This window comes from Pleurodeles waltl, chromosome 2_2 (assembly GCF_031143425.1).
Source record: "Pleurodeles waltl isolate 20211129_DDA chromosome 2_2, aPleWal1.hap1.20221129, whole genome shotgun sequence".
NCBI classification, from domain to species: domain Eukaryota; kingdom Metazoa; phylum Chordata; class Amphibia; order Caudata; family Salamandridae; genus Pleurodeles; species Pleurodeles waltl.
The window spans coordinates 717588214-717614483 of NC_090439.1; the positions used below are offsets into that span (position 1 = coordinate 717588214).

The window sequence follows — 26270 nt, forward strand, 5'->3', positions numbered from 1 at the left end:
GCTAATAAGAATAATAATCAAAAGTTGTTTTGGAAATTAGTAGCTGATGGCTTCACTACGCCAAGAGATCACAACTTTCACAACCCCTTACCTAGAACCACAGACAAGCTGGAGCTACTGGGCCCAACTGTGTAGGATGAGGCATTTATCTCCTGAATTCCCTTTGCCTGACGTATTGTGAGCCCTGAGCAACTGGGCCAAGTACCTTTTCAGCACTTGACTCTCAGTAGTAGTGTGGGTCCAAAGCTTCTCGAAGGGGAGATAGATGTAGTGATGGCCATCACAGGCTCACAACCCAAAATACGTTCAATAGCAGCAATAAATAATTGTCCAATCATATACTTGCTTTTATGAAAATAAAGGAGTATTTATGAACAAACACAAATGAAAATGCAGCATACACAGACAATTCACAGACTCCTGAAGTCAGGGCTCTAATATTCGATAGGCAGGTCCCTGAGTCCCACTGTCCTCTCACTAATGTTTGTGGATATTCCCTATTCACTGTACACGTCATTCAGGTTAAGCCCCACTAGTAGTCTGAGTCCCAGGAGTCCCTCGCCTCCTCGTCCAAAGTCATAAGTGTTCCAGTGCTCAAAGCTCTGTCTGGCAGAACAGATTCCCCCGGGGCTTTCCAGCCCTGCGATCAGTCTTATCTGCTCCTGCAGAGTTTGCTCTAACAGAGTCCCCGGGAAGAGTTTCATTCTCGGACATCACGGGAGGGCTGCTGACAATGAGTAGCAATATCAGCTCTGTAGGGGCAGCAGCTGGGCGTCCACAGCGCTTCCTCTGATGAGACAGTAAGTTCCTCTGATTCTTCTCACAGGAGGGAGGAACGATCGCTCGAGTTCGGATCCTTATTTGGGGATTTGGCCCGCACAAGTTAACATTAACATTGCCGTCCTCTCCTCTTGAAGATGGCCGAACCAGGCAGCATTCCTTGTTTACGGTGGCCCTTTCTGGCATACCGGGTCATCGATCTTATTTCACGTGCAGATGATGGTCTGATCATCAAAGCAGTAAGTTTCTCCTCGCACTGGCCCCCTCTGGCATACAGGGTGGCCAACTTCACTCCGCACACAGGCTACGGCCCAGTCGGCACAGTAATGAAATCTGCATGGTGGCCGTAATTGGCATACAGGGTTGCCGTATTTACACTGCACACAGGTGATAGCATGATCGGTGCATCCATGGCTAATTTCATGGCAGCCCCCACTGGCATATGGGGTAGCTGACTTAAATCTGCACACGTGCGATGATCCGATGGGTGCAGCAGCCATCTCCTCATACCTCGCTACATTGATCCATTTGCCAGGCTCCCCAAGTGGACCTTGCTTCCTTCAAGTGCTCTATTCTTCCTCACACTGCATACTAGTCTTGGCAAGCAAGCATTGGTACTCAAGGGGCATGTGGTCTTGGATTTCTCTGGGCTATGTCTCCTCACCCAGCTGAGAGACTGGCAGACCCTAACCCCCATTCCTGGTCATAGGCAGAAGTCTCAAAAAAGTAAACATTCCTGCCCAACCTTTCTGTGTTAACAAATGGCATATGTCCTACATCATAACTGAACCACCCCACTTGAAACACCAACACTAATTCCAGGCTACTCTCATTGACACTCATGACCTATTCTCCCACTGGGACCCCTGGGAAGAATTATTTTTGGACAATTTGGACTCGTTTATGAGACCACTTTTTATTTAGTCTTCCACTCTTAATCCTTAATCTGGGATCTCCACATAACATTGGTCAACGCACATTTCGGTGGCTTCCGATTTCTTTACATCACCTTAATCAGGATCTATAAACAATGATTATCTTGCTATGCCTACAGGAACAAGCAGGGTGATTTTTTTAAAAAAATGAAAAACTCCGTACAAAGGGTCAGGACTATTATTAGTGGCTGAGTTTTACCTTCAGTGCTACCAGCAAACACATTTAACTCCATAAAACAGATTCGGCTTCATCATTAGTCTCCCAATCACTCTGTACGGAAAACCAGAAGTGTAATAGCCAATATACCAAGTAGTGACCTTGCATAGATCAAATGATTGCATAGAAATCGTCACCAAAGGAACCTCATAATTATGGATGGACCACCATCTTCAGTGTGTAATTATTCTAACACCAGTGTGCAATCATCGAGGTGTCACTCAACGTCCCACTAATACACCTTGCCAACTTCAACACCTTTATCACCTAACCTAGAGAGAGGCCATGGTCGCAAAACTTGCATATATAGGTTGAAATCTTTGTTATACAGCCAACTGCAAATGATACCCACAACACTTCATGAAGGAAAGGTATTTTTAAGGGCAATCTAGTGCAGAACACAAACATCGGTCAGTGAATTGACCATACCAATTTCACACCAGACTGGTGTACCTTATAGTGTGTCCATATCCACATTTATCATTTCTCTTGGTACATTCAAAGTCCGGTATCCCTTGATATTCTTGATGCCACACGCAAGAAGGGTACTGATTCTTCCTTACATCCAGTCTATCAGATGGTGAAATGCCTAAGAAACAATATGAAAAACACATATACTGTAGCGCATGCTGCATCTAATCTCCCTATTATGGGCCTTATTACGACCTTGACGGAGGAGTTTCCTCCATTACAGTTGTGGCAGATATCTTGTCTGCCGTATTATGATAGCATTATATTTAATGGCGATCGTAATTCGGCAGACGAGATATCAGTCACATTTATGATGGAGAAAACGTCTCCATCAAGGCCGTAATAAGGCCCATCGTTTTTAAACTCAGTCTTGCTGCCAAAGGTTAATTGGCCCTGTTGCCTGGTTACACCAAGTATACAAACCAAGTCAAACCTGTTCACCCATTATTCATCAATCCCTACAGGGGTCTATTACATTTGGATAAAGCTAACATACTTTCTCTACGAAGATGGCTCTATATGGTGCACTGAAAAGAAGTACACTGTGCAGAGAGTCCAGTAGATCCCCACTTGGCTTGCAGAGGCAAAAGTAGATAGGACTAATGCCCTGTTTTGTGGTTTGAGTGGGTGAATAGTTAGGCTTATCAAAGGGTAGTCCTGAGCTTTTGTTGTACTCACAGAGGCAATAAATGAGACACACACACTCAAAGAATGAATCCAAGACCAATTTAGAAAAATAATACTTTTGTTTATACTTTAAACCCAAGAACTTTGTTACAAGGTAAGTTTATTTTCAAGCATAAACACTTTTTAGTTTCGAAAATCAACTCAGTGCAATTTCAGAGTTCTTCAGGTTCATAGTTCTTAATCTATGGAGGAAAACAATGTTGAGCTAACACACGGTTGACTTACGAGGCCAATCTCAGAGAGTTGAGGTAAGTACTGGGCACTGATCAGAACCACACCAACAGATCTCTGCGGGCAGCACTGTGGTGTCTGGGTGCAAAGGGTGCAGAATGGCGTTGGTTATCAGTGGGAATTGTTCCTCATGGAAACAGGCTGCTGACTCTGGCCAGGAGGCCAGTCGGGACAACAAACAGGCAAGTTGTAGTTGTGGGGTGCTCAGTATGTAGGTGCTCCTTTGGTCCTTTTATCCAGGGCCGACGGATGCCAGGATGTCCTTAAACGTCGGGTTTCTCTGTCCAGGAGCACTCACGGTCAAGGGGACCTGAGTGCTGATGCTGCAGGCATCGTTGGGGAGTCCAGCAGTGGGGGAACCAGGGTGTGCTCGAGCTCAAAGGAGCCGGGGGACATTGTTGGTACCAGTGACCCACCTCAGATGGGGGTCGGGGTCACAGTTGCAGTGGTTGCTGAAGATGTTGGGTTTTCTCTCACCACAAGGCTGCGAAAGAGAGGGCCTGATTGCAAAGGCTGCAGGCAACTTGGGGAGTTCAAGAGGGGTGAAACCTGGGAGGACTCAGACTCTAGGCAGTTGGGGAACCTGGCTGGCACCATTGGTTGGCTTCAACTCTAATAGTGGACGTCGGGTGCAGTGGTCACTTCGGGTAATGAGTCTTTGCTGTCCTGAAGGCTGCAGAGTCCTTTCTTGAGACTTTGTTGCAGAGCAGATCTGCTGTTCACGGTCTGCTGAGTCTTTTTGGAAGGCAGGCAGTCCTCCTGAGTTTCTTGAATGCTCAGCTGCAGGACGAGTCGTCTTTTTAGTCAGATTCCATCCAGGTGAACAGGCAGGCCGGTGGGGCTTGTACGAAGTCAGCTGCTGGTTCTTTTCCTCTTCTGCAGGTGCAACTCCTCTGTGTCCTTTTCTTCGTAAGTAGTCAGGATCTGAGTTCTAGGGTTCAGGGGTGCCACCTAAATACTTAATTTATGGACGTTATAGGGAGTGCCAAGTGGTAGCCAGTGGGCTGACTACCTTTAGGATGACTACACTCTTTCTGTGAACATTTCTACTGGGGACATAACCCTAACCCTAATAGCCTAATTCCTTCCAAACAAGATGGAGGAATTTAAAAAGTAGTGTCCACTTCAGCTTGTCCACCTTAGGGTTGGGACTGGCCTGATGAGGGCACACCTAATCTGACTAATTTTCCTGCCTGTGCTGCTGCCAAAAGTGGGGTCAGGATACAGGGGGGGTCAGTTCTCCCCGCTGTCTGGAAAGACATGGGTCGCATTATGAAGGCCTTAAAGACCCTCTTTAGTACCCCCTCCCAAACAAGAGAATGAAACTAACCCTTCCCATTCTTCATCTTCTAAGTGAAAGAACCTGATAAGGCCATCTGCATTGGCATGGTCAGTCCCAAGTCTGTGTTCCACTGTAAAGTCCATCCCCTGTAGGGATATGGACTACCTTAACAGTTTGGGATTTTCACCTTTCATCTGCATTCGCCAAATGAGATGCCTATGGTCAGTTTGAACTAGTAAGTGTGGGCCAAACAAGGATGACCCTAGATTCTTCAAGGACCAAACCACATCAAAAGCTTCCCTCTCAATGACACCGCAATGCTGCTTTCTGGGGAGGAACATCCTGCTAATGAAAGCAACAGGATGGTTATGGCCATTATCATTGATTTGAGACAGGACTGCTCCTATCCTATGTTCAGATGCATCTGTCTTCACTATGAACTGCCTGATGTAATCTTGAGCTTTTAGAACAGGTACTGAGTGCATTGCTTCGTTCAGGGTGTCAAAGGCCTTTTGACAGCTACCTGTCCAGTTCACCTTTTTGGGCATCTTTTGGAGGTCAGTTCTGTGAGAGGTGCCACAACGGTGCCATACCCTTTCACAAACATCCATCCTGTAGTACCCAGTCAAGCCAAGGAATACCCTGACTTGGGTTGTTGGAGCAACCCAGAGCAGCATTGTCTGGATTTGGGGTTTTAGTGGTTGAACTTGTCCTCCACCACAAAGTGTTCCAAGTATACAACCTGACCCAGCTCTATCTGGCACTTACTGTCCTTGGTAGTATGACCTGCCTTATTTTACAGCCTTAAGGACCTTCCCAAGGTGGATCAGGTGATCCTGTCAGGTAGCGCTGAAGACAGCAATATCATCAATATATGCTGCACTAAAGTCTTCTAAGCCAGCAAGGACTTTGTTCACCAACCGTTGGAAGGTGGCAGGGGAATTCTTTAAACCAAAGGGCATAACAATAAACCGATAATGCCTATCAGGAGTGGAGAATGCTGATTTCTCTTTTGCTCCAGGGGTCAGACCTATCTGGCAATACACTGATGTGAGATCAAAAGTACTGAGATACTTGTCTGCCACTAGCCCGTCAATCAGTTCATCAGCCCTAGGAATGGGGTGGGCATTTGTTTTGGTCACAGCATTGAGACCCCTATAGTCCACACAAAACCTAATTTCTTTCTTTCCACCGTGGGAATGAAGTTTGCGGACTAGAACACCTGGGCTGGCCCAGGGGCTCTGAATGCTCAATGACTCCCAATTACAGCAAATTGCTGACCTCAGCATTGATGCTTTCTTTGACATGATCAGATTGTCTATAGATATTGTTCTTGACAGACTAGCTATCCCCAGTGTCCGCACCATGGGTACACTAGGTAGTCTGACCAGGGGTCAAGGGGAAGGGTTTAGCATGCTGATGCAAGACTTGCTTGCAGTCAGTCTGCTGTTGGTCAATGAGGGTGTTTGACAAGACCACCCCTCCAACTGAGCCATCTGTTGTAGTGGCTGGAGAGGAGATCAAGGAGAGGGTCACTCTCAGCTTCCTGTCCTTAATCATGGGCACAGGAGCTGCTGCTGGAGAGGTTCTAGTAGAATAGTGCCCTTGTCATGTAATTGGAGCCAGTCCCATGCTGCTGCCAGGGGCTCTGTGAGGAAGTGCACCTGGTCCTCTGTTTACACTCCGCCGAGCCGGTAATAGCAAGGAATAAAGTAAACCCAGGTTGCTTAGTATCATTTTCACTGCGAGTAACGACCTGGAGGATGCAGTCCGGGTATAAGGATACATTGACATCAGCTGCTGTGAAGGGGCCTTGTCCTTGGGCCTGCTGTAACAAGTAATCTCGGTCTCGAAAATGTAGGAGGCGGGCATTTACTGGGCGAGGTGGGGCCCCAGGGCGAGGTAACTGCATCTCTACTCGATCAGCTTGTTCCAAAGCATCGAATCTTGACAGCCCTACCGGGGCCACCTCCTCCTGCAGCCAATGTTGCAGAAACACCAGCAAGGAGTCATCTTCGATGCGTTTCTGAAGCCCCACAATGCAAACATTGTTCCGGTGGGCCCCTCCTGGTCGTCAAGTCAAGCAGTCAGGCGTTTAGTTTGGACCTCCAGCACAGTAAGATGATGATCAGTGGACTGAACATTTGGCACCAAGGACTGTTCTCTGCTCTCCAGAGCAATGATCCTCTCAGACATCTTTGGGGAGTCTTTGCGGATGAGGCTTAGATCTTTCATGGTAGAGTAGATCTTGCCCTCCAGCTTCCCCCTAGAAGCTTTGATCGCAGTCAGAAGTTTCTCAAAACACTATTGATGCAAGACATGTCACCACCACTAGCTGCCTTCTTGATACCCTCTTGGTGGGTGCTCATAGAAGCGTCTTCTTTGCTCCATTGGGTGCACTCAATTTTAGCCCCAATAGAAAATGTAAGAGCGCTGGCACTGAACACAAAAGGAGAGTCCGAACAGGCAACACCACCCAGCAGAGATTGAATGCAGGGCAACCCCCTTGTAGTGATCAGTAGCAGTCCGGTAGTGCCTTAGATGACCACAAAGCCAGGAGCAAGTTAGAGCCCCAGGATGTAAGGGGGCAACAGCTAGCCAATCACCACCGGGCCCCAACACTGTTATCGTCATTAATGCTCCAAGGAGTGCCTGAGACCCTGCCAGTACACAGGGATAAAGAGTAGGGAAACCCCCGGCTCGGGGGAGGGGGCTCAAGTATTCAGACAGGAGAACTTGCAAATACCAAGGCAGAATGTGGCAAATTTTCACATTTTTGGTGGGAGAGGTGGTGGTCTCAACCCTACAGGGGAGCCCAAGCAGCCCCCTCCAACCCAGTACAGGAATCTGGGCTGATCCCCTGCAAGATCCCCTCAACTTTGTTTGTGCTCCGGGGGACGCAGTATCAGTCCTGGACAGTTTGTGGGTCATCCATGCAGTAGGAGGGCTCTAGGAGTCTCCCACGTATAGGTCTACAGTTTTTCAGCCCCTCCTCCAGTAGGAGTACTCAGTCTGAGGCGCGTTGCAGCAGAGGGACTGTGGGGGTGAGTATAGTGCTGTCTCTGCCCCCCACTACTCCAGTGGGGCAGCCATTTTGTTCATTGGAGGCCAGACAGCCAAATTGTCCCAGGCACCTCAAAGAAAGTCAGCTCCTCAGCACTCCTCTGCTCAGAGGACACCTCAGTGCTCACCCAGGGCCCGGGAGGTGAGGCTCAGCACGAACAATCGGGCAAAGCGGTAAGACAGCCCCTGTCATCACCGCGGTGCTTCCATCTTCAGGTGTCTGCAAAGGCACTTGCCATCCTGCGCTTCTGGAATCTTGTTCCTGCAGGTCCTCCCGGGGGAGTTGCCGATGCGAGTGCCATTCTGAAGCAGCTCCCCAAGCCAAACAGAATGTCTGTGCCAGCTGCTGGGAGTTTGCGGTCAGTGAGGAGCCCATGCAGGCCGTGTCTTCAGTTCATGGTGGATGGCTCCCCACCAATCTAATTGGAACTTGATTGAGGCGGTGTAGGAAGTTGGCTCTGTATGTGCTATTTCAAAGTAAGGAATAGCATGCACAGAGTCCAAGGGTTCCCCTTAGAGGTAAGATAGTGGCAAAAAGAGATAATACTAATGCTCTATTTTGTGGTAGTGTGGTCGAGCAGTAGGCTTATCCAAGGAGTAGTGTTAAGCATTTGTTGTACATACACATAGACAATAAATGAGGTACACACACTCAGAGACAAATCCAGCCAATAGGTTTTGTTATAGAAAAATATATTTTCTTAGTTTATTTTAAGAACCACAGGTTCAAATTCTACATGTAATATCTCATTCGAAAGGTATTGCAGGTAAGTACTTTAGGAACTTCAAATCATCAAAATTGCATGTATACTTTTCAAGTTATTCACAAATGGCTGTTTTAAAAGTGGACACAGTGCAATTTTCACAGTTCCTAGGGGAGGTAAGTATTTGTTAGGTTAACCAGGTAAGTAAGACACTTACAGGGCTTAGTTCTTGGTCCAAGGTAGCCCACCGTTGGGGGTTCAGAGCAACCCCAAAGTCACCACACCAGCAGCTCAGGGCCGGTCAGGTGCAGAGTTCAAAGTGGTGCCCAAAACACATAGGCTAGAATGGAGAGAAGGGGGTGCCCCGGTTCCGGTCTGCTTGCAGGTAAGTACCCGCGTCTTCGGAGGGCAGACCAGAGGGGTTTTGTAGGGCACCGGGGGGGACACAAGCCCACACAGAAATCTCACCCTCAGCAGCACGGGGGCGGCCGGGTGCAGTGTAGAAACAAGCGTCGGGTTCGCAATGTTAGTCTATGAGAGATCTCGGGATCTCTTCAGCGCTGCAGGCAGGCAAGGGGGGGATTCCTCGGGGAAACCTCCACTTGGGCAAGGGAGAGGGACTCCTGGGGGTCACTTCTCCAGTGAAAGTCCGGTCCTTCAGGTCCTGGGGGCTGCGGGTGCAGGGTCTCTCCCAGGCGTCGGGACTTTAGGTTCAAAGAGTCGCGGTCAGGGGAAGCCTCGGGTTTCCCTCTGCAGGCGGCGCTGTGGGGGCTCAGGGGGGACAGGTTTTGGTACTCACAGTATCAGAGTAGTCCTGGGGTCCCTCCTGAGGTGTTGGATCGCCACCAGCAGTGTTGCAAGTCTCACGCTTCTTGCGGGGAGCTTGCAGGGTTCTTTAAAGTTGCTGGAAACAAAGTTGCAGCTTTTCTTGGAGCAGGTCCGCTGTCCTCGGGAGTTTCTTGTCTTTTCGAAGCAGGGGCAGTCCTCGGAGGATGTTGAGGTCGCTGGTCCCTTTGGAAGGCGTCGCTGGAGCAAGATCTTTGGAAGGCAGGAGACAGGCCGGTGAGTTTCTGGAGCCAAGGCAGTTGTCGTCTTCTGGTCTTCCGCTGCAGGGGTTTTCAGCTGGGCAGTCCTTCTTCTTGTAGTTGCAGGAATCTAATTTTCTAGGGTTCAGGGTAGCCCTTAAATACTAAATTTAAGGGCGTGTTTAGGTCTGGGGGGTTAGTAGCCAATGGCTACTAGCCCTGAGGGTGGGTACACCCTCTTTGTGCCTCCTCCCAAGGGGAGGGGGTCACGATCCTAACCCTATTGGGGGAATCCTCCCTCTGCAAGATGGAGGATTTCTAAAAGTTAGAGTCACTTCAGCTCAGGACACCTTAGGGGCTGTCCTGACTGGCCAGTGACTCCTCCTTGTTTTTCTCATTATTTTCTCCGGCCTTGCCGCCAAAAGTGGGGCCTGGCCGGAGGGGGCGGGCAACTCCACTAGCTGGAGTGTCCTGCTGGGTTGGCACAAAGGAGGTGAGCCTTTGAGGCTCACCGCCAGGTGTGACAATTCCTGCCTGGGGGAGGTGTTAGCATCTCCACCCAGTGCAGGCTTTGTTACTGGCCTCAGAGTGACAAAGGCACTCTCCCCATGGGGCCAGCAACATGTCTCGGTTTGTGGCAGGCTGCTAAAACTAGTCAGCCTACACAGATAGTCGGTTAAGTTTCAGGGGGCACCTCTAAGGTGCCCTCTGTGGTGTATTTTACAATAAAATGTACACTGGCATCAGTGTGCATTTATTGTGCTGAGAAGTTTGATACCAAACTTCCCAGTTTTCAGTGTAGCCATTATGGTGCTGTGGAGTTCGTGTAAAACAGACTCCCAGACCATATACTCTTATGGCTACCCTGCACTTACAATGTCTAAGGTTTTGCTTAGACACTGTAGGGGCACAGTGCTCATGCACTGGTACCCTCACCTATGGTATAGTGCACCCTGCCTTAGGGCTGTAAGGCCTGCTAGAGGGGTGTCTTACCTATACTGCATAGGCAGTGAGAGGCTGGCATGGCACCCTGAGGGGAGTGCCATGTCGACTTACTCATGTTGTTCTCACCAGCACACACAGGCTTGTAAGCAGTGTGTCTGTGCTGAGTGAGGGGTCTCTAGGGTGGCATAATACATGCTACAGCCCTTAGAGACCTTCCCTGGCATCAGGGCCCTTGGTACCAGAGGTACCAGTTACCAGGGACTTATCTGGATGCCAGGGTGTGCCAATTGTGGAAACAATGGTACATTTTAGGTGAAAGAACACTGGTGCTGGGGCCTGGTTAGCAGGGTCCCAGCACACTTCTCAGTCAAGTCAGCATCAGTATCAGGCAAAAAGTGGGGGGTAACTGCAACAGGGAGCCATTTCTTTACACAAGCCCCCCCCAGCCCACAGGCCAGGAGACTCAGCCAACGCTGGAAGAGTCTTCCTAGTCTGTCAGGCGAGGAAGAGTAGAGGAAATGGCTGGTTTGTTGCAGGGCCTACTCTGCCTTACATCCTCCTGTTCAGGTCATTCCCTCTGGGGAACTGACCCACTTCCACAGTGATAGGACCTAGTCTGAACTGCCTCTTGTCTGTGCTTTTTATGTCTTCACCCATTCTCTCTATTTTGAGGTCAGAGGTATCCACCTCTGCTAATCTTATCTTAGCCAGGGTCACCCCTAGCTTACCCAAAGAGGTTACCCAGAGCTGGAGTAACCCCACCATGACCAACAGGGTCAGGGGGCCTAACTTGTTATTTGGCATGGGGTCAGACCACCATGCCAAGGATAGTGCAGCCATAAAGGCTAACACCCAGCAGAGGCCACTGACAGCTGTCAGTGCCCAGAACCACACCTTTAGCTCTTCACCTACAAGGGAAGGGGCTATGTTACAGGCTTCTTTGGGTTCAGGGTGCCCGTCTGCTGTATTAGAGTGGGGGGTTACCACATCTTGTAGTAAACACCCTTCTTCCACTCTTTCTTCTGTTAGCTGAGGAGCCACCCACTCAGGCTTAACAGTTGCCTGACTAGCCAGGACTTCTTGTGGGTCAGGTTGGACTTTATCAGAGCCATTTTTGGAGTTCTCCCCTACTGGAGCAGAATCTCCTTGGCTTGCTGGAACCTTGGCTAAAGGTTGTCCACCTTTCCTACTCTGTTTCCTTTTCTTTTTCCTCTGGGGCCTACTTGCATTTACTGCAGAGGCAGGCACTCCAGAATCCTTGGGAGAGGACTGGCCCTGGACCAGTTCTTCTCTTAGGCTCTGACTAACCTCTGGGTAGTCATTTCCAAGGAGACAATCGAGGGGGAGGTCTGTACTGACTACCACCCTTCTCCAGCTAAAAGTTCCACCCACTTCTATGGGCACAAGAGCCACAGGCCTATTAGTGACCCTGTCTGGGCTAACTCTTACTCTGGCCATCTCACCTGGGATGTACTGGTTTGAGAGCACCAGCCTGTCATGCACAATAGTGTGACTGGCACAAGTGTCCCTCAGGGCAGTGGCTGGGATTCCATTCACCTGTAGGTGGTGGAAGTGTCTACTTCCCTCTGGAATCTCCAACTCACCTGTTGGGCCCATTTTCCAGTTGAAAGCTATGAAGACCTCCTCATCTGAGGAGTCATCTCCAATGGCTACACTGGTTACCCCTGGAATTTTGTTCTGGGGTTTGTTTTTGGGACAAGAAGTGTCCTTGGTGTGGTGCCCAGACTGTTTACAGTTGTGGCACCATGCCTTAGTGGCATCCCAGTTCTTACCCTGGTACCCACCTTTGTTTTGGGTTGTGTCTTGGGGCCCACCCACCTGTTCTGGTTTTTGGGGGCCTACAGAGGACTCTTTTTCTTTGTTTCTAGTGTCACCCACTTTCTCCTGGGGAGTTTTTGTAACCCCTTTCTTTTGGTCACCCCCAGTGGAAGTTTTGGTTACCCTAGTCTTGACCCAGTGGTCTGCCTTCTTTCCCAATTCTTGGGGAGAAATTGGACCTAGGTCTACCAGATACTGATGCAACTTTTCATTGAAGCAGTTACTTAAAATGTGTTCTTTCATAAACAAATTATAAAGCCCAACATAGTCACACACTTCATTTCCAGTTAACCAACCATCTAGTGTTTTTACTGAGTAGTCTACAAAATCAACCCAGGTCTGGCTCGAGGATTTTTGAGCCCCCCTGAATCTAATTCTATACTCCTCAGTGGAGAATCCAAAGCCCTCAATCAGGGTACCCTTCATGAGGTCATAAGATTCTGCATCTTTTCCAGAGAGTGTGAGGAGTCTATCTCTACACTTTCCAGTGAACATTTCCCAAAGGAGAGCACCCCAGTGAGATCTGTTTACTTTTCTGGTTACACAAGCCCTCTCAAAAGCTGTGAACCATTTGGTGATGTCATCACCATCTTCATATTTTGTTACAATCCCTTTGGGGATTTTTAGGATGTCAGGAGAATCTCTGACCCTATTTAAGTTGCTGCCACCATCGATGGGACCTAGGCCCATCTCTTTTCTTTCCCTTTCTATGGCTAGGAGCTGCTTTTCCAAAGCCAATCTTTTGACCATCCTGGCTAACCGGATGTCCTCTTCACTGGGGCTATCCTCAGTGATTTCAGAGGTGTTGGTCTCTCCTGTGAGGGAACCAGCATCTCTGACTATTATTTTAGGAGTCAGGGTTTGAGGGACCCTGTTCTCCCTAGATAGGACTGGTAGGGGGGAATTTTCCTCCAAGTCACTATCCTCTTCCTCTGAGTTGCCACCCTCAGAGGGGTTGGCCTTTTCAAACTCTGCCAAAAGCTCCTGGAGCTGTATTTTGGTAGGTTTGGGGCCCATTGTTATTTTCTTTATTTTACAGAGTGACCTTAGCTCCCTCATCTTAAGATGGAGGTAAGGTGTGGTGTCGAGTTCCACCACAGTCACATCTGTGCTAGACATTTTGCTTCTAAAAGTTGGAATACTTTTTAAGAATCTACAACTGGTTCTAGAATCTAATTCAAACTTTTACAAACTTTTAAACTCTAAAAGAAATGCTAAACAGGATCTAACACAAGGCCCTAGCAGGTCTTTTAAGAATTTAGAAAACTTTTCAAATTGCAAAAATCAATTTCTAATGACAATTTTGGAATTTGTCGTGTGATCAGGTATTGGCCGAGTAGTCCAGCAAATGCAAAGTCTTGTACCCCACCGCTGATCCACCAATGTAGGAAGTTGGCTCTGTATGTGCTATTTCAAAGTAAGGAATAGCATGCACAGAGTCCAAGGGTTCCCCTTAGAGGTAAGATAGTGGCAAAAAGAGATAATACTAATGCTCTATTTTGTGGTAGTGTGGTCGAGCAGTAGGCTTATCCAAGGAGTAGTGTTAAGCATTTGTTGTACATACACATAGACAATAAATGAGGTACACACACTCAGAGACAAATCCAGCCAATAGGTTTTGTTATAGAAAAATATATTTTCTTAGTTTATTTTAAGAACCACAGGTTCAAATTCTACATGTAATATCTCATTCGAAAGGTATTGCAGGTAAGTACTTAAGGAACTTCAAATCATCAAAATTGCATGTATACTTTTCAAGTTATTCACAAATGGCTGTTTTAAAAGTGGACACAGTGCAATTTTCACAGTTCCTAGGGGAGGTAAGTATTTGTTAGGTTAACCAGGTAAGTAAGACACTTACAGGGCTTAGTTCTTGGTCCAAGGTAGCCCACCGTTGGGGGTTCAGAGCAACCCCAAAGTCACCACACCAGCAGCTCAGGGCCGGTCAGGTGCAGAGTTCAAAGTGGTGCCCAAAACACATAGGCTAGAATGGAGAGAAGGGGGTGCCCCGGTTCCGGTCTGCTTGCAGGTAAGTACCCGCGTCTTCGGAGGGCAGACCAGAGGGGTTTTGTAGGGCACCGGGGGGGACACAAGCCCACACAGAAATCTCACCCTCAGCAGCACGGGGGCGGCCGGGTGCAGTGTAGAAACAAGCGTCGGGTTCGCAATGTTAGTCTATGAGAGATCTCGGGATCTCTTCAGCGCTGCAGGCAGGCAAGGGGGGGATTCCTCGGGGAAACCTCCACTTGGGCAAGGGAGAGGGACTCCTGGGGGTCACTTCTCCAGTGAAAGTCCGGTCCTTCAGGTCCTGGGGGCTGCGGGTGCAGGGTCTCTCCCAGGCGTCGGGACTTTAGGTTCAAAGAGTCGCGGTCAGGGGAAGCCTCGGGTTTCCCTCTGCAGGCGGCGCTGTGGGGGCTCAGGGGGGACAGGTTTTGGTACTCACAGTATCAGAGTAGTCCTGGGGTCCCTCCTGAGGTGTTGGATCGCCACCAGCCGAGTCGGGGTCGCCGGGTGCAGTGTTGCAAGTCTCACGCTTCTTGCGGGGAGCTTGCAGGGTTCTTTAAAGTTGCTGGAAACAAAGTTGCAGCTTTTCTTGGAGCAGGTCCGCTGTCCTCGGGAGTTTCTTGTCTTTTCGAAGCAGGGGCAGTCCTCGGAGGATGTCGAGGTCGCTGGTCCCTTTGGAAGGCGTCGCTGGAGCAGGATCTTTGGAAGGCAGGAGACAGGCCGGTGAGTTTCTGGAGCCAAGGCAGTTGTCGTCTTCTGGTCTTCCGCTGCAGGGGTTTTCAGCTGGGCAGTCCTTCTTCTTGTAGTTGCAGGAATCTAATTTTCTAGGGTTCAGGGTAGCCCTTAAATACTAAATTTAAGGGCGTGTTTAGGTCTGGGGGGTTAGTAGCCAATGGCTACTAGCCCTGAGGGTGGGTACACCCTCTTTGTGCCTCCTCCCAAGGGGAGGGGGTCACGATCCTAACCCTATTGGGGGAATCCTCCCTCTGCAAGATGGAGGATTTCTAAAAGTTAGAGTCACTTCAGCTCAGGACACCTTAGGGGCTGTCCTGACTGGCCAGTGACTCCTCCTTGTTTTTCTCATTATTTTCTCCGGCCTTGCCGCCAAAAGTGGGGCCTGGCCGGAGGGGGCGGGCAACTCCACTAGCTGGAGTGTCCTGCTGGGTTGGCACAAAGGAGGTGAGCCTTTGAGGCTCACCGCCAGGTGTGACAATTCCTGCCTGGGGGAGGTGTTAGCATCTCCACCCAGTGCAGGCTTTGTTACTGGCCTCAGAGTGACAAAGGCACTCTCCCCATGGGGCCAGCAACATGTCTCGGTTTGTGGCAGGCTGCTAAAACTAGTCAGCCTACACAGATAGTCGGTTAAGTTTCAGGGGGCACCTCTAAGGTGCCCTCTGTGGTGTATTTTACAATAAAATGTACACTGGCATCAGTGTGCATTTATTGTGCTGAGAAGTTTGATACCAAACTTCCCAGTTTTCAGTGTAGCCATTATGGTGCTGTGGAGTTCGTGTAAAACAGACTCCCAGACCATATACTCTTATGGCTACCCTGCACTTACAATGTCTAAGGTTTTGCTTAGACACTGTAGGGGCACAGTGCTCATGCACTGGTACCCTCACCTATGGTATAGTGCACCCTGCCTTAGGGCTGTAAGGCCTGCTAGAGGGGTGTCTTACCTATACTGCATAGGCAGTGAGAGGCTGGCATGGCACCCTGAGGGGAGTGCCATGTCGACTTACTCATGTTGTTCTCACCAGCACACACAGGCTTGTAAGCAGTGTGTCTGTGCTGAGTGAGGGGTCTCTAGGGTGGCATAATACATGCTACAGCCCTTAGAGACCTTCCCTGGCATCAGGGCCCTTGGTACCAGAGGTACCAGTTACCAGGGACTTATCTGGATGCCAGGGTGTGCCAATTGTGGAAACAATGGTACATTTTAGGTGAAAGAACACTGGTGCTGGGGCCTGGTTAGCAGGGTCCCAGCACACTTCTCAGTCAAGTCAGCATCAGTATCAGGCAAAAAGTGGGGGGTAACTGCAACAGGGAGCCATTTCTTTACAGGCGGCCTTTGCTTTAAAGGTATGTTTCTTGTATCTGTTTCTTTCTAATCTTAGTAAAGATAGATGTAGAGCTGAGGGGGTTTATCTCCATCTTCTTTCTGCCATTCTGAGGTGTCTTCTCCGTTTATTTCCTAGTTTTACCAAGAAGTGGGTTTGAGTTTTTGGCTCTTTTGGCTCCAGGTGCTACATCTTGGAGTATGTCTAACATCACTGTGTTGTAATATGAGGTCAGATCTTAAACTTTGTGAAGGAAGAAAGGTGGTCTAAGGTGGATTTTTTTGCTGTGAGTACAGAAGAGTTCATTTGATTAGTGCCTCTAGTCCAGCATTTTGACCTGTAATCTTTTTGACTTGAAGCGGAAAGTGATCATGCTGTGGTCCGACCAGCTAATCGGTAGTATAGAATCCATGGTGATCAATGCTTCCTTGCCTATGAAAAGGTATAGGTGGAGCCCTTGATGTGTGTTGGATCAGCGCAGAAATGGGGCTGATCATTGTTGCTCATGAATTCTTTGAGTGCAGTGTTTAGCTGCAGATCGTCAGTTGCAAAGCATACATTTTATGTTGGTTTTCGAGGCTTTTGTGATGCGGTCAGAGACAGTAGAGACGTTAGTGTTGTAGGCATAAGGTTTGTTCACAAACTGTCGTATTTTACAGTTAGTTGGTCTCATGATCATTGATATGTCGTATGAGGTCCAGAGTAAGAGTTTTTAGTGAAGCCGGGCTCATAGGCATTGAATAGTCTGTGTCACCCTGTGAGAGATTATTGATGTCTCTTTTGGGTCTGGTGATATGGTCGCATAAGGGTATAGTTTAGCAACTGGGTGATTTTGGTAATGTTGTCTGTTCTTTTTGTGATTGGTAGTATTTTAAGTAATTTACTTGTGCTGTGGATGTTTAAATCCAGGTTGTTGGGTATCAAATTAATTTCCTTTTCTTGGTAGTCTAACTTGTTAATTTATTTTGTGTATAATGAATAGATATTGTGATGCGCAGGGGCGATTGCACTAACTGTCTACATTTATACTTTTACTAACATATTAACTAGCAGCACACGATATTAACGTATTTTTCTGGTTAGAGTTTAGTTACAAGAGCTAAATTTTAACCTATTCAGTTATTCTAGTTATTAAATATTGTAATGAAGAAACATTGAATCAAAACTTGAAAGGATTCAAAGGTTACATGGCGATGTTTGCATGGGCGACCAGCTCCACGGCCAGCTTTAGCGATTGTGGCACCTAGTGCGGCAGTCATTTTTGGCGCCCTCGTCCCCACCAGCCCCATTACCACCTCCTCCGATTCGCTCGCTACCATCGGGCAAACGTGCTCCATATCGCTCCATGGCCACTCTCACACACGTTTCATTTGTTTAAAGCACTGGTAAAGGATGGCTTTTCTAATGAGAACGTGTATCTACGCAAGCATATCTTTTTTAGCAACATTGGAAATAGATAATGAAAAACGGGGGAAAAATACATAACATTCTAACCCAATGTTATGCAGTTTGCATGCAGCTCATTAATGAAGTGTTCGTAACAGTCATAGTTCTATATTATCTTATAAATTGCGGTAACAAAAAGAACTCTGTGACAAGAACAGTAATCCACTCACGGTCCAGATAAAATAGTGATCTCCATGGTACCCATTCTTTGCAGAACTTGCGATCTCTTCCTAGCAGGAAAAGTAGTCACAAGTTATTTAGACTTTTTTTTATTGCTGCCTTAAAACTGTACGCACAAGGAACTCTGCAGCAGGTGTTTTAAATTGTAAGTAATTGCTACACAAAGCGTCCCCATTACCCCCCACCTGAGTTCGGCGCCCTTTCTCCAGGTCAGTGCGCATTGTGGCCGCACCAGTCGCACGGCCCTAAAGCCGGCCAAGGCCCCTACCGTTGAGCTGTTTGAGCTTCATTAGAAATCATGATGTGCAGTTTACAGAAGCACTCATCCACTAAGAGCAAACACGAATGAAGCCCTCTCACCTGCAGTTTACATGCAGTGCTTTTCATCAGGAATCTTAATATTTTAAGCTGCCTTATGATTCATATGATGACCAGAAATTACTCATGTACAAGTGTCTTAAGTTTTCTTTACCGTGATGAATGTCATTCCCTCAGAAATGTAATTTAGTCTCAAAACTATTGTCAGTGAATGCTTCCCTCAAAGAGAAGGCCTTTCCTCACTCACTCAAAACGGCCAAGTTATGTCACTTAAAAAAAAAAATTAGCAAAGTTCTGACCCATGACCGATTTTCCCTTGTTTGAGAATTTTTTTGAAAACGTACTGCTGTCCAGTTTAATTTTTTTTAAAACTAGACTCCAGTAAGCTATTGACTCCTCACTAATATGGCTTCAGAAGTGAATGCAGCACCAAAGCTGTGATTGTTAAAGTCCTCTCACATCCACTCCTGCCTTGATGAAGCCAATGCCCCGCCTGCTCATCCTTTTGGGCCTTTTGGCAGCATTTGAGACAGCTGATCACCAGAGGGGTTTGAAGACTCATGTGCATTGTGGTCTATTATGTAAATAGTGTGCTTCCATTTTGACTAATCAAATAATCTACTATCATCGGTTAGGATTAGGATAGGTACATCTAAAACTGCATTGGAAACTTTAGGTGTTTCTCTACGCTCAGTCCTAGACAATATTCTGTTTTATCTCACTTGGAGCCTCTAAGAATTGTGATGGAGGAAGCAGGAGTGGTCATTCATCAATACACAAATAATTAATGATACACAGATTTGAATGAAGTTCTCAGTAGTTCAAGTTTTGGCCTCCATTAAGTCCTGTCTACTAAAAAAAACTCAAAACTCGATGTCTGCAATTTTCTGACCTCAGTCCTGACATAACAGAGCTCCATCCAATTCAAAACATACAACCATAAAATGAATGAAGGTTTACTTGCTGAGCTAAACAGCAATAAATTGTTTGATACTGTAGCCACCAAGGTGAAATCCTTGGAAACATTAATGGATCTAATCTTTCTGTGAGATATGCTGCAGAACAAACAGTTGGCAAAACCTAAGCAATTCTATACACCGTCAGAAAACTAAAACCATTTCTCCACCCTAACATTTTCACATGAATAGCGCAATCTTGGGTTATGTCCAAAACTCATTATAGTAGTTATGTATTAGTCAGTGTCCCTTCCTCCCACATAACCACTGTTCAATCAGCAATGTACTCTTCCACCAGAATGATTGTTGGCACATAAAAATAGACCGGTCTCCAAAGACATAGCTTAGGCCAGAATAAAATATAATTCAGCTTTCATTACACTTTAATAAACATGCATATCTACTAACATAAATAGACTAGAAGACACCAAGAACCTAAGGAGTTAAGAAAATGTCACCCTAGAAAACAAGATATTCCACACCTTGAAAGCAGTCAAACCAGTCCACTACTGCACTACATGTCACTCCACTTTGTCACTGTACTCCATTCTGTGCCACTCCACTTTACTTTACTCCACTCTACACCACTCCACGCCTCTTCTCTCAGTGCCACCTGATGCCACTCCACTGTGAGACTGTTTATCTCTATGCCACTCTACCTCAATGTAGTCAGTGATACTACTGCTCTAATCAATCAATCAGGATTTATAAAGCTTGGCTGATCACCCAATCGGGTATCCAGACGCTTGCTGATCCCAGAGGCTTATTTGAGCAGCCAGTTCTTCAGGGTCATTCGGAATTCCAGAACTGATGTGATTGTCTAGAGGTGTGCGGGAGGCTGTTCCAGGTTTTTGCTGCGACGTGAGAGAAGGAGCGTCCTCCACTTCTGCTTTGGTAGATGAGGGGAGAATAGGCTAGTGAAAGGGAGGCAGAGCGTAGTCTTCCTGATAGTTGATGGAAGTTCAGGCGGGGTTAATGTACGCGGGTCCTTGGTTGTGTAGAGCATTGTGTGTGTGGCATCTCTTCTGCACGAGGAGCAAGTGGAGTTGCCTGAGGTGGGGTGTGATATGGGTTTGTCAGGGCAGGCCGAGGATGAGTCTGGCTGTGGCGTTCTGTATGGTCTGAAGTCTCTGTAGGAGGTGTGCGGCGATTCCTGCGTAGAGAGCATTACTGTAGTCCATTTGGCTGGTGATGAGGGCATGTGTCATGGAGCAACTAATGTGTAAAGGTAGCCACTTGAAGATGTTATGTAGCATACGCAAAGTAAGAAAGCATGCGGAGGAGATGGCATTGATCTGTGATTTCATGGTGAGCTTGTTGTCAATGATGATTTCGAGGTTTCTGGCGTGGTCGGAGGGAGTGGGTGTGGGTCCAAAGATCAGAACTTCCGTCTTGTCAGTGTTCAGCTGCAGGCAGTTGTTCTTCATCCGATCAGCGATGCTTGTCATGCACTTGTGGAAGCTGGTTCTGGTGGTAAAGGGGTCGTCGGTGAGTGACAGGATAAGTTGGGTGTCGTCTGCATAGGAAATTATGTTGATACCATGGGATCTGATGATGATGACCAGCAGGGTAAAACAAGCATCAAAGTGCGTGGGGCTGAGGGATGAGTCCTGGGGAACAACACAAGTTATCTTGCGTTTGAAGATAAAAGGTGGGAGGTAGATCTTCTGGATTCTCCCAGTGAGCAAGGAGGTGATCCATCTGAGCTTGTCCCTTGGATGCCGATGTGGTGGAGTTTTTTTTATCAGCATGTGAGGGGATTAGGTGTTGAAGGCTACCGAGAGGTCGAGAAGGATCAAAGCTGCTGTTTGTCCTCGGCCCAGGAGGTTTTGGATGTCCTCGTTGGCTGCGATCAGGGCAGTTTTGGTGCTGTGGTTGCTGCAGAATCTAGATTGGGAGGCATCAAGTAGTTGGTTCTGCTCCAGGTATGTCAAGAGTTGCTTGTTGATGATCTTTTCCAGTACCTTTGCTGGGAATAGAAGGAGGGAGATTGGCTGGTAGTTTTGGGGTTCGCTGCAGTCAGAAGAATGTTTTTTGAGTAGTGGTCTGACTTTGGTGTGTTTCCAGGCATCAGAAAATGTTGCGGTGTTGACAGAGGTATTGAACAGGGTGGTGAGTTCATGGCTGATCCTTTGATTTCCAAGGTTGAAATCGTAGTGCGGGTATGTGGGACCATCCGAGTGGATGGATTTCATGGTGGAGGTGATGTCTATACGACACTCTACTCCACTCCACAGCATTCTACTCACTCTATGCCCCTCCACTGTAAGACACTCTACATCTCTCTGTGCCACTTCACTCCACTCCCCTGACACTCAACTCTATGCCACTCTACAACACTTCATGACACTACTGTACTCTGATACACTCAATCTATGACACTTCACTCTACGACACTCCACTCTGACACTCTACATCACTTTACGCTACTCTGCTCTACTCCACTGTATGACTCTTTACTCAACTCCATTGTACTTCACACTACTTTATGCCACTCCACTCTGACACTCTACTCCACTTCACTCTTTCACTCCACTCTGGCACTCCAATACCACTAAACTCTGACAATCCACTCCAATCAACTCTGCTTTACTCCAGCCCAAGCCACTCCATCCAGTGGCATTCTACTCCACCCCAAGAAACTCCACTCTTTGCAACTCCATTCTACCACTCCACTCTATACCACAGCACTTCACTCCACTTCACTCCAAGGTCCTCTATGCCATGCTAATACTAGCAGTCACCAAAGTGACTAATGCCCACTGTTTAAGTGTATTTTAAATCAGTGGCCAAAATTCCAATCATGCCACAAGTCAGTGCTAATTGAACAAGCGTTAGTAATATGGCAGAGCCTATGTAGCAGAAAGTACAGATGCACAGGTGTCGCGTAGGCTCTCATTATTCTAATGAGACTACTGGATTTCGAATGGCAGAATCGCCTGTGGTGTGGGAGACTGAGTCTAACCCACGACAGGTGACACCTGTTGCTCCAATCCGGGTTCTGCTCCGGCTAACTAGCAGTGCTTCATCTCTACCCAAGCTCAGGGATGATTGGGCAGCCGAGCGCATGACATAACTGGTTTCTCAGGGAAGCCGTGGTCACTCGGGTCTCATCCGTTTCTCTTTGTTACATTAGTCTCACATACACAATGACCGAGGCAGTATATATTTCAATAATGCCTTAATAAAGCAACTGCATCTTAGATAGCAAAGCGTGGACTGCAATAACCAGGATGATACAGCATGACAAGATTAAAATTGTGACAAGGAGAGTAAAACATAAAAATAATGCTACCACATTGTCAATATAGTCAACAGACTAATTCCTACCTAGGCTATGATAGAGCACAGCGTGTTAAGCTCTAATTCTGCCCTTCAGGTTCCCCTGGGAAGACATCATCCCCCATACCTGAGCTAAGGCCTGAAGTCTGTAATACAACTAGTGAAGCATTCGGCAATCAGCATACAGTCGTGGTTCTCTGGCTGGAATCTCTCTCTAACGTGTATGGGACAGGGAAGTGTTCTTATAATAAAACAGCTGGTATTCTAAGAAAATGTCCCTACGTAAGGATGTGTATTTTCTATGAATGTCAGAGACTAAACTTAAACCACTTTCACCGGCAACCTATTTTACTGCAGCCTTGGAAGAAGCACAGAGTGAGCAAGAATGTCTTGTTTGAGAACAGAGTGCTGGCTTAGGCAAAAACAGTCAGTTAGAGATAAAATAAAACAAGACCGTAAAAGTGGCTACTGTAACAATAATAAAGTGAAGCCAAATAAAATATATCTAGGTTAAAGTGCACAGCGGCAGGCAAAGTATGTTAAAATAACGTTCATGGAGCTATAACTAAAATGGCTACACAACACAAGGGTTGACGTATTTTCGGTGTTTATGCCGTACAGTAGACACCTAATTGATCAGCTGTCAAATGCTTTTATAATGGTGATGTGAGACATATTTATTACATTTATTTAAACATAACCTATATGTTCTAATGTGAATGTACCGCAAGTAAAAAGTCCAGTCAACTCTTTGTAATTAACGGCTGTGCCTCTGCTGTCACCAGGAGGACATTAGGAATGTTTAATTTTCTGCTTGACATTGCAGTGAATGCCTTTGTCATTTTCTCTTTTCACCACCAAGGTTTGGTATTCACGTCTAGATTGATTACTATCAAAACCTTTCAGCTGCACAACACACCTGTCAAACTGTGAGTGTGAAACCTGTCAGTGATTTCTGAACAATATAGAGATATTTTATCTTTAGCTGACAATTACTTTAAATTATGACTTTATTCTAAGCTTTTGCTTGAAACATCTGAAGCAGAACGTGAGAATTCCTGAGTGAAATTGGCATACCAAGTCTTATTGAGTTTGTCTCAGCACAGTGATAGTAATCCAGAAAGCGCTTAGAAGCTATGTGTCATGAAGATGTTTTGATCTTTTCCTTTTGCTCCCTTAGATATCCTAAAATATAAACAAATGCTATTTTTTTTAGATAAAGGAAAGGAATGAGAGACGCAGAAAAGCGAAGGAGGAAGCCGAACACTATGACGCCAAATTAGAGGCAGAAATGAAAAATTACAATCCTTGGGGAAAAGGTGGTGGTGGTGCTCCTCTCAAAGATGGGCATGGCAATCTAATAAGTATGTTTTTTTCGTAACCATGTTGTTTTCATTCAAGTGATCTCCAGTCTAATTCCTGTATTTGCTTTCCCTCAGTTTTGTGTTGCATATGAGCTGTCATGAAGTTCCCAAATGGTCAGAACAATCAAGTGCCTAGAACTAAAACAGATTTGTGAGCTGAATCCAGCCCTTACTCTTGGTAGCTTGGCACATGCATTAAGGCCTTCCTTAGAGAAAGTGTGTGTGATACATGAACAGCCACACCAAAATAATGTTACAGTTTGTAGGAAAGTCCCCTCTTTCTGGCATGGTTACCCCCTCTTTTTGCCTGAAGTCAGTGTGCTTAAACTGTTTTCGCTGTGATCCTGCTAATCAGGACCCCAGTGATTGTGCTCGCTTCTCTAAATTTGGTTGTCTTACTAATTCGTATACCCCACGATTGGCATACTGGTGTACCCCTGTAGGTCCCTGGTAGATGGTACTTTGGTACCCAGGGCATTGGTACACCAGCGGTCTCCCATTAGATGTAGCATGTATTATGCCACCCATGGGAGCCCATTCAAACAGTGTCTTCAGGCCTGCATTGCAGCCTGTATGAAACGGTGCATGCACCCTTTCACTGCTGGTCACTATGCCAGATCACTAAGTCCACCTCTGTGGTAGGCCGTTTCAGCCCAAAGGGCAGGGTGCAGGTCCCCTTGTGTGTGGGCACCCCTGCATGAGTAGAGGTGCCCGTACGAACTCTAGTCCCATTTTCCTGGACTTTGTAAGTGCAGGGAAACCATTTAAGCTATGTGCTGGCCACTGGTCACTACCTGTGGTCCAGCTACATAATGGTAACGCCGAACCAGGGCATTTTTGTGATCAAACATGTCAGAATCATACCTCAGTGCTGATTACAATATTGGTGGCATGATTGCATGCACTCTGGGGGTTCCTTAGAGGATCCCCCAGTTCTGCCTTCACCACTCTTACAGGGTCTGCGGGCAGCCCGCGCTGCTGCAGCCTCTCAGAATACGATTCTGCCCTCCTGCTGCTTGACTAGCTCAAGCAAAGGATAGCAGAACAGAAGATTTCCTGTAGAAGAGGGGTGCAACCTCCTCTTCTTTAGAAATAGGTGTTACTGGGCTAGGGAGGGGTAGCCTCCCTGCACCACTGGCCTGCTTTGAAGGGCATATTTGGTGCACTTCTAGCATAGTCCAGTTTCCACCAGTCCAGGGACCACTGTTCCCTGCTCTGGCATGAAACACACAAAGGAAAGGAAAGGAAAGGAAAGGGGAGTGTCCACTCCTCTATCCAACTCCATCCCTAGGGTGGTGCCTAGAGCTCCTCCAGGTGGCCACTTTGTTCTGCTGTCTTGAAACCAGGATGAGCAGAGGCCTGTGGGAGCCTCTGACTGGGTCGGCCAGATAGCTGCCGTCAGAGAACCCTCCTGATACGTGCTAACACCAGAGAGTGACCAAACTCCTTTTTGGGGTTATTTAGGGACTCTCTTGAGGATGGGTCCCCAGATTCTTCATGCAAGACTCCACCAGGACTCCTCTGCAAAGACATCTTCTGTTCCTGGCCTCCGGAACCGCTGCCGGGCAACACAGGAACCGAACAAGACTGAAAAGCCTGAGAAGCCTTCTCCTTGCAACGTTGTTTCCATGGCTCCTGTCAGCATTGTGCAACATTTCCATGGCTATGCATCCTCTAGGGTCGGCAAGACTTCAGCTGCACCAAGCAGCAAGAAGGAATCTCCCTTGGAATGAAGGAGTCACTCCCCTGCATCCGCAGGCATCTAAGGCAACGACGTCCGGCTGGTGGGATCTTCTGTCCTCAGGATCTGCGAAGATTCTCCACACAGGTGACAGGTCTGAGGGATCCTCTGGGTCCTCTCTGTCTTTGGTCCAATGTGGGAGGTGATAAGCCCTTGCCTCTGCCACTAGGACGGAATCCCCATGCACCGCGACTGTTGCACCAGCCAAGGATTGTTGACTCCTGCTCTGAGGGCTCTTCAGGCTCGAAGTAGCCCCGGTCTCCAGCTCTCTACCTCTGCAAGGACAGTCTCCTCTTTGCTGCTCCAGAGACGTGGGACTCCTCTTCAGGTGTGCTGACTGGGCCTCACTGCAACTTACTATGCTTGCTGCCAGTGGGTTGCTTGCAGGGGCTCTGACTGCTTGTGCTTGCTCTCCTGTCTTCTGGGGGTCAACCCAGACTTCCTTCTAAGGGTCTAGTCCCCAGGACCTTGCCGGTCCGCCATAGCTCTGCAAAACGTCCAGCAGCTTCTCTTGCATCTGCTTGTGCTTGTTGGTGGCCATCCCGACCACTGACCCCTCTGCAATCCGTTGACCGTTGAGGGACAGCTCATAGATTACTTAAGGCACTACTCTACAGTTCCTGGACCCCACAGCTGGACTTCATCCACTACCGTCGAACTCGATCTTCAGCTACAGAAGGTTGGTCATTGGCTCCTGCCTCACCTGTACACTCCTCCGTGAATTGGACTCTGTCCCCTTC

The 26270-nt window shown here is 47.5% G+C and overlaps 1 protein-coding gene across 2 annotated transcripts in view; it reads left to right on the forward strand.

Moving 5' to 3' along the window:
- Positions 1-26270, forward strand: part of CSPP1 (centrosome and spindle pole associated protein 1) — a 976424-nt gene that overhangs the window by 452289 nt on the left and 497865 nt on the right. For both annotated transcript variants that reach the window (XM_069220290.1, XM_069220291.1), the window contains one exon: positions 23642-23789. In XM_069220290.1, coding sequence (XP_069076391.1) covers positions 23642-23789 — 148 coding nt within the window. The remainder of the gene's footprint in view (positions 1-23641; positions 23790-26270) is intronic.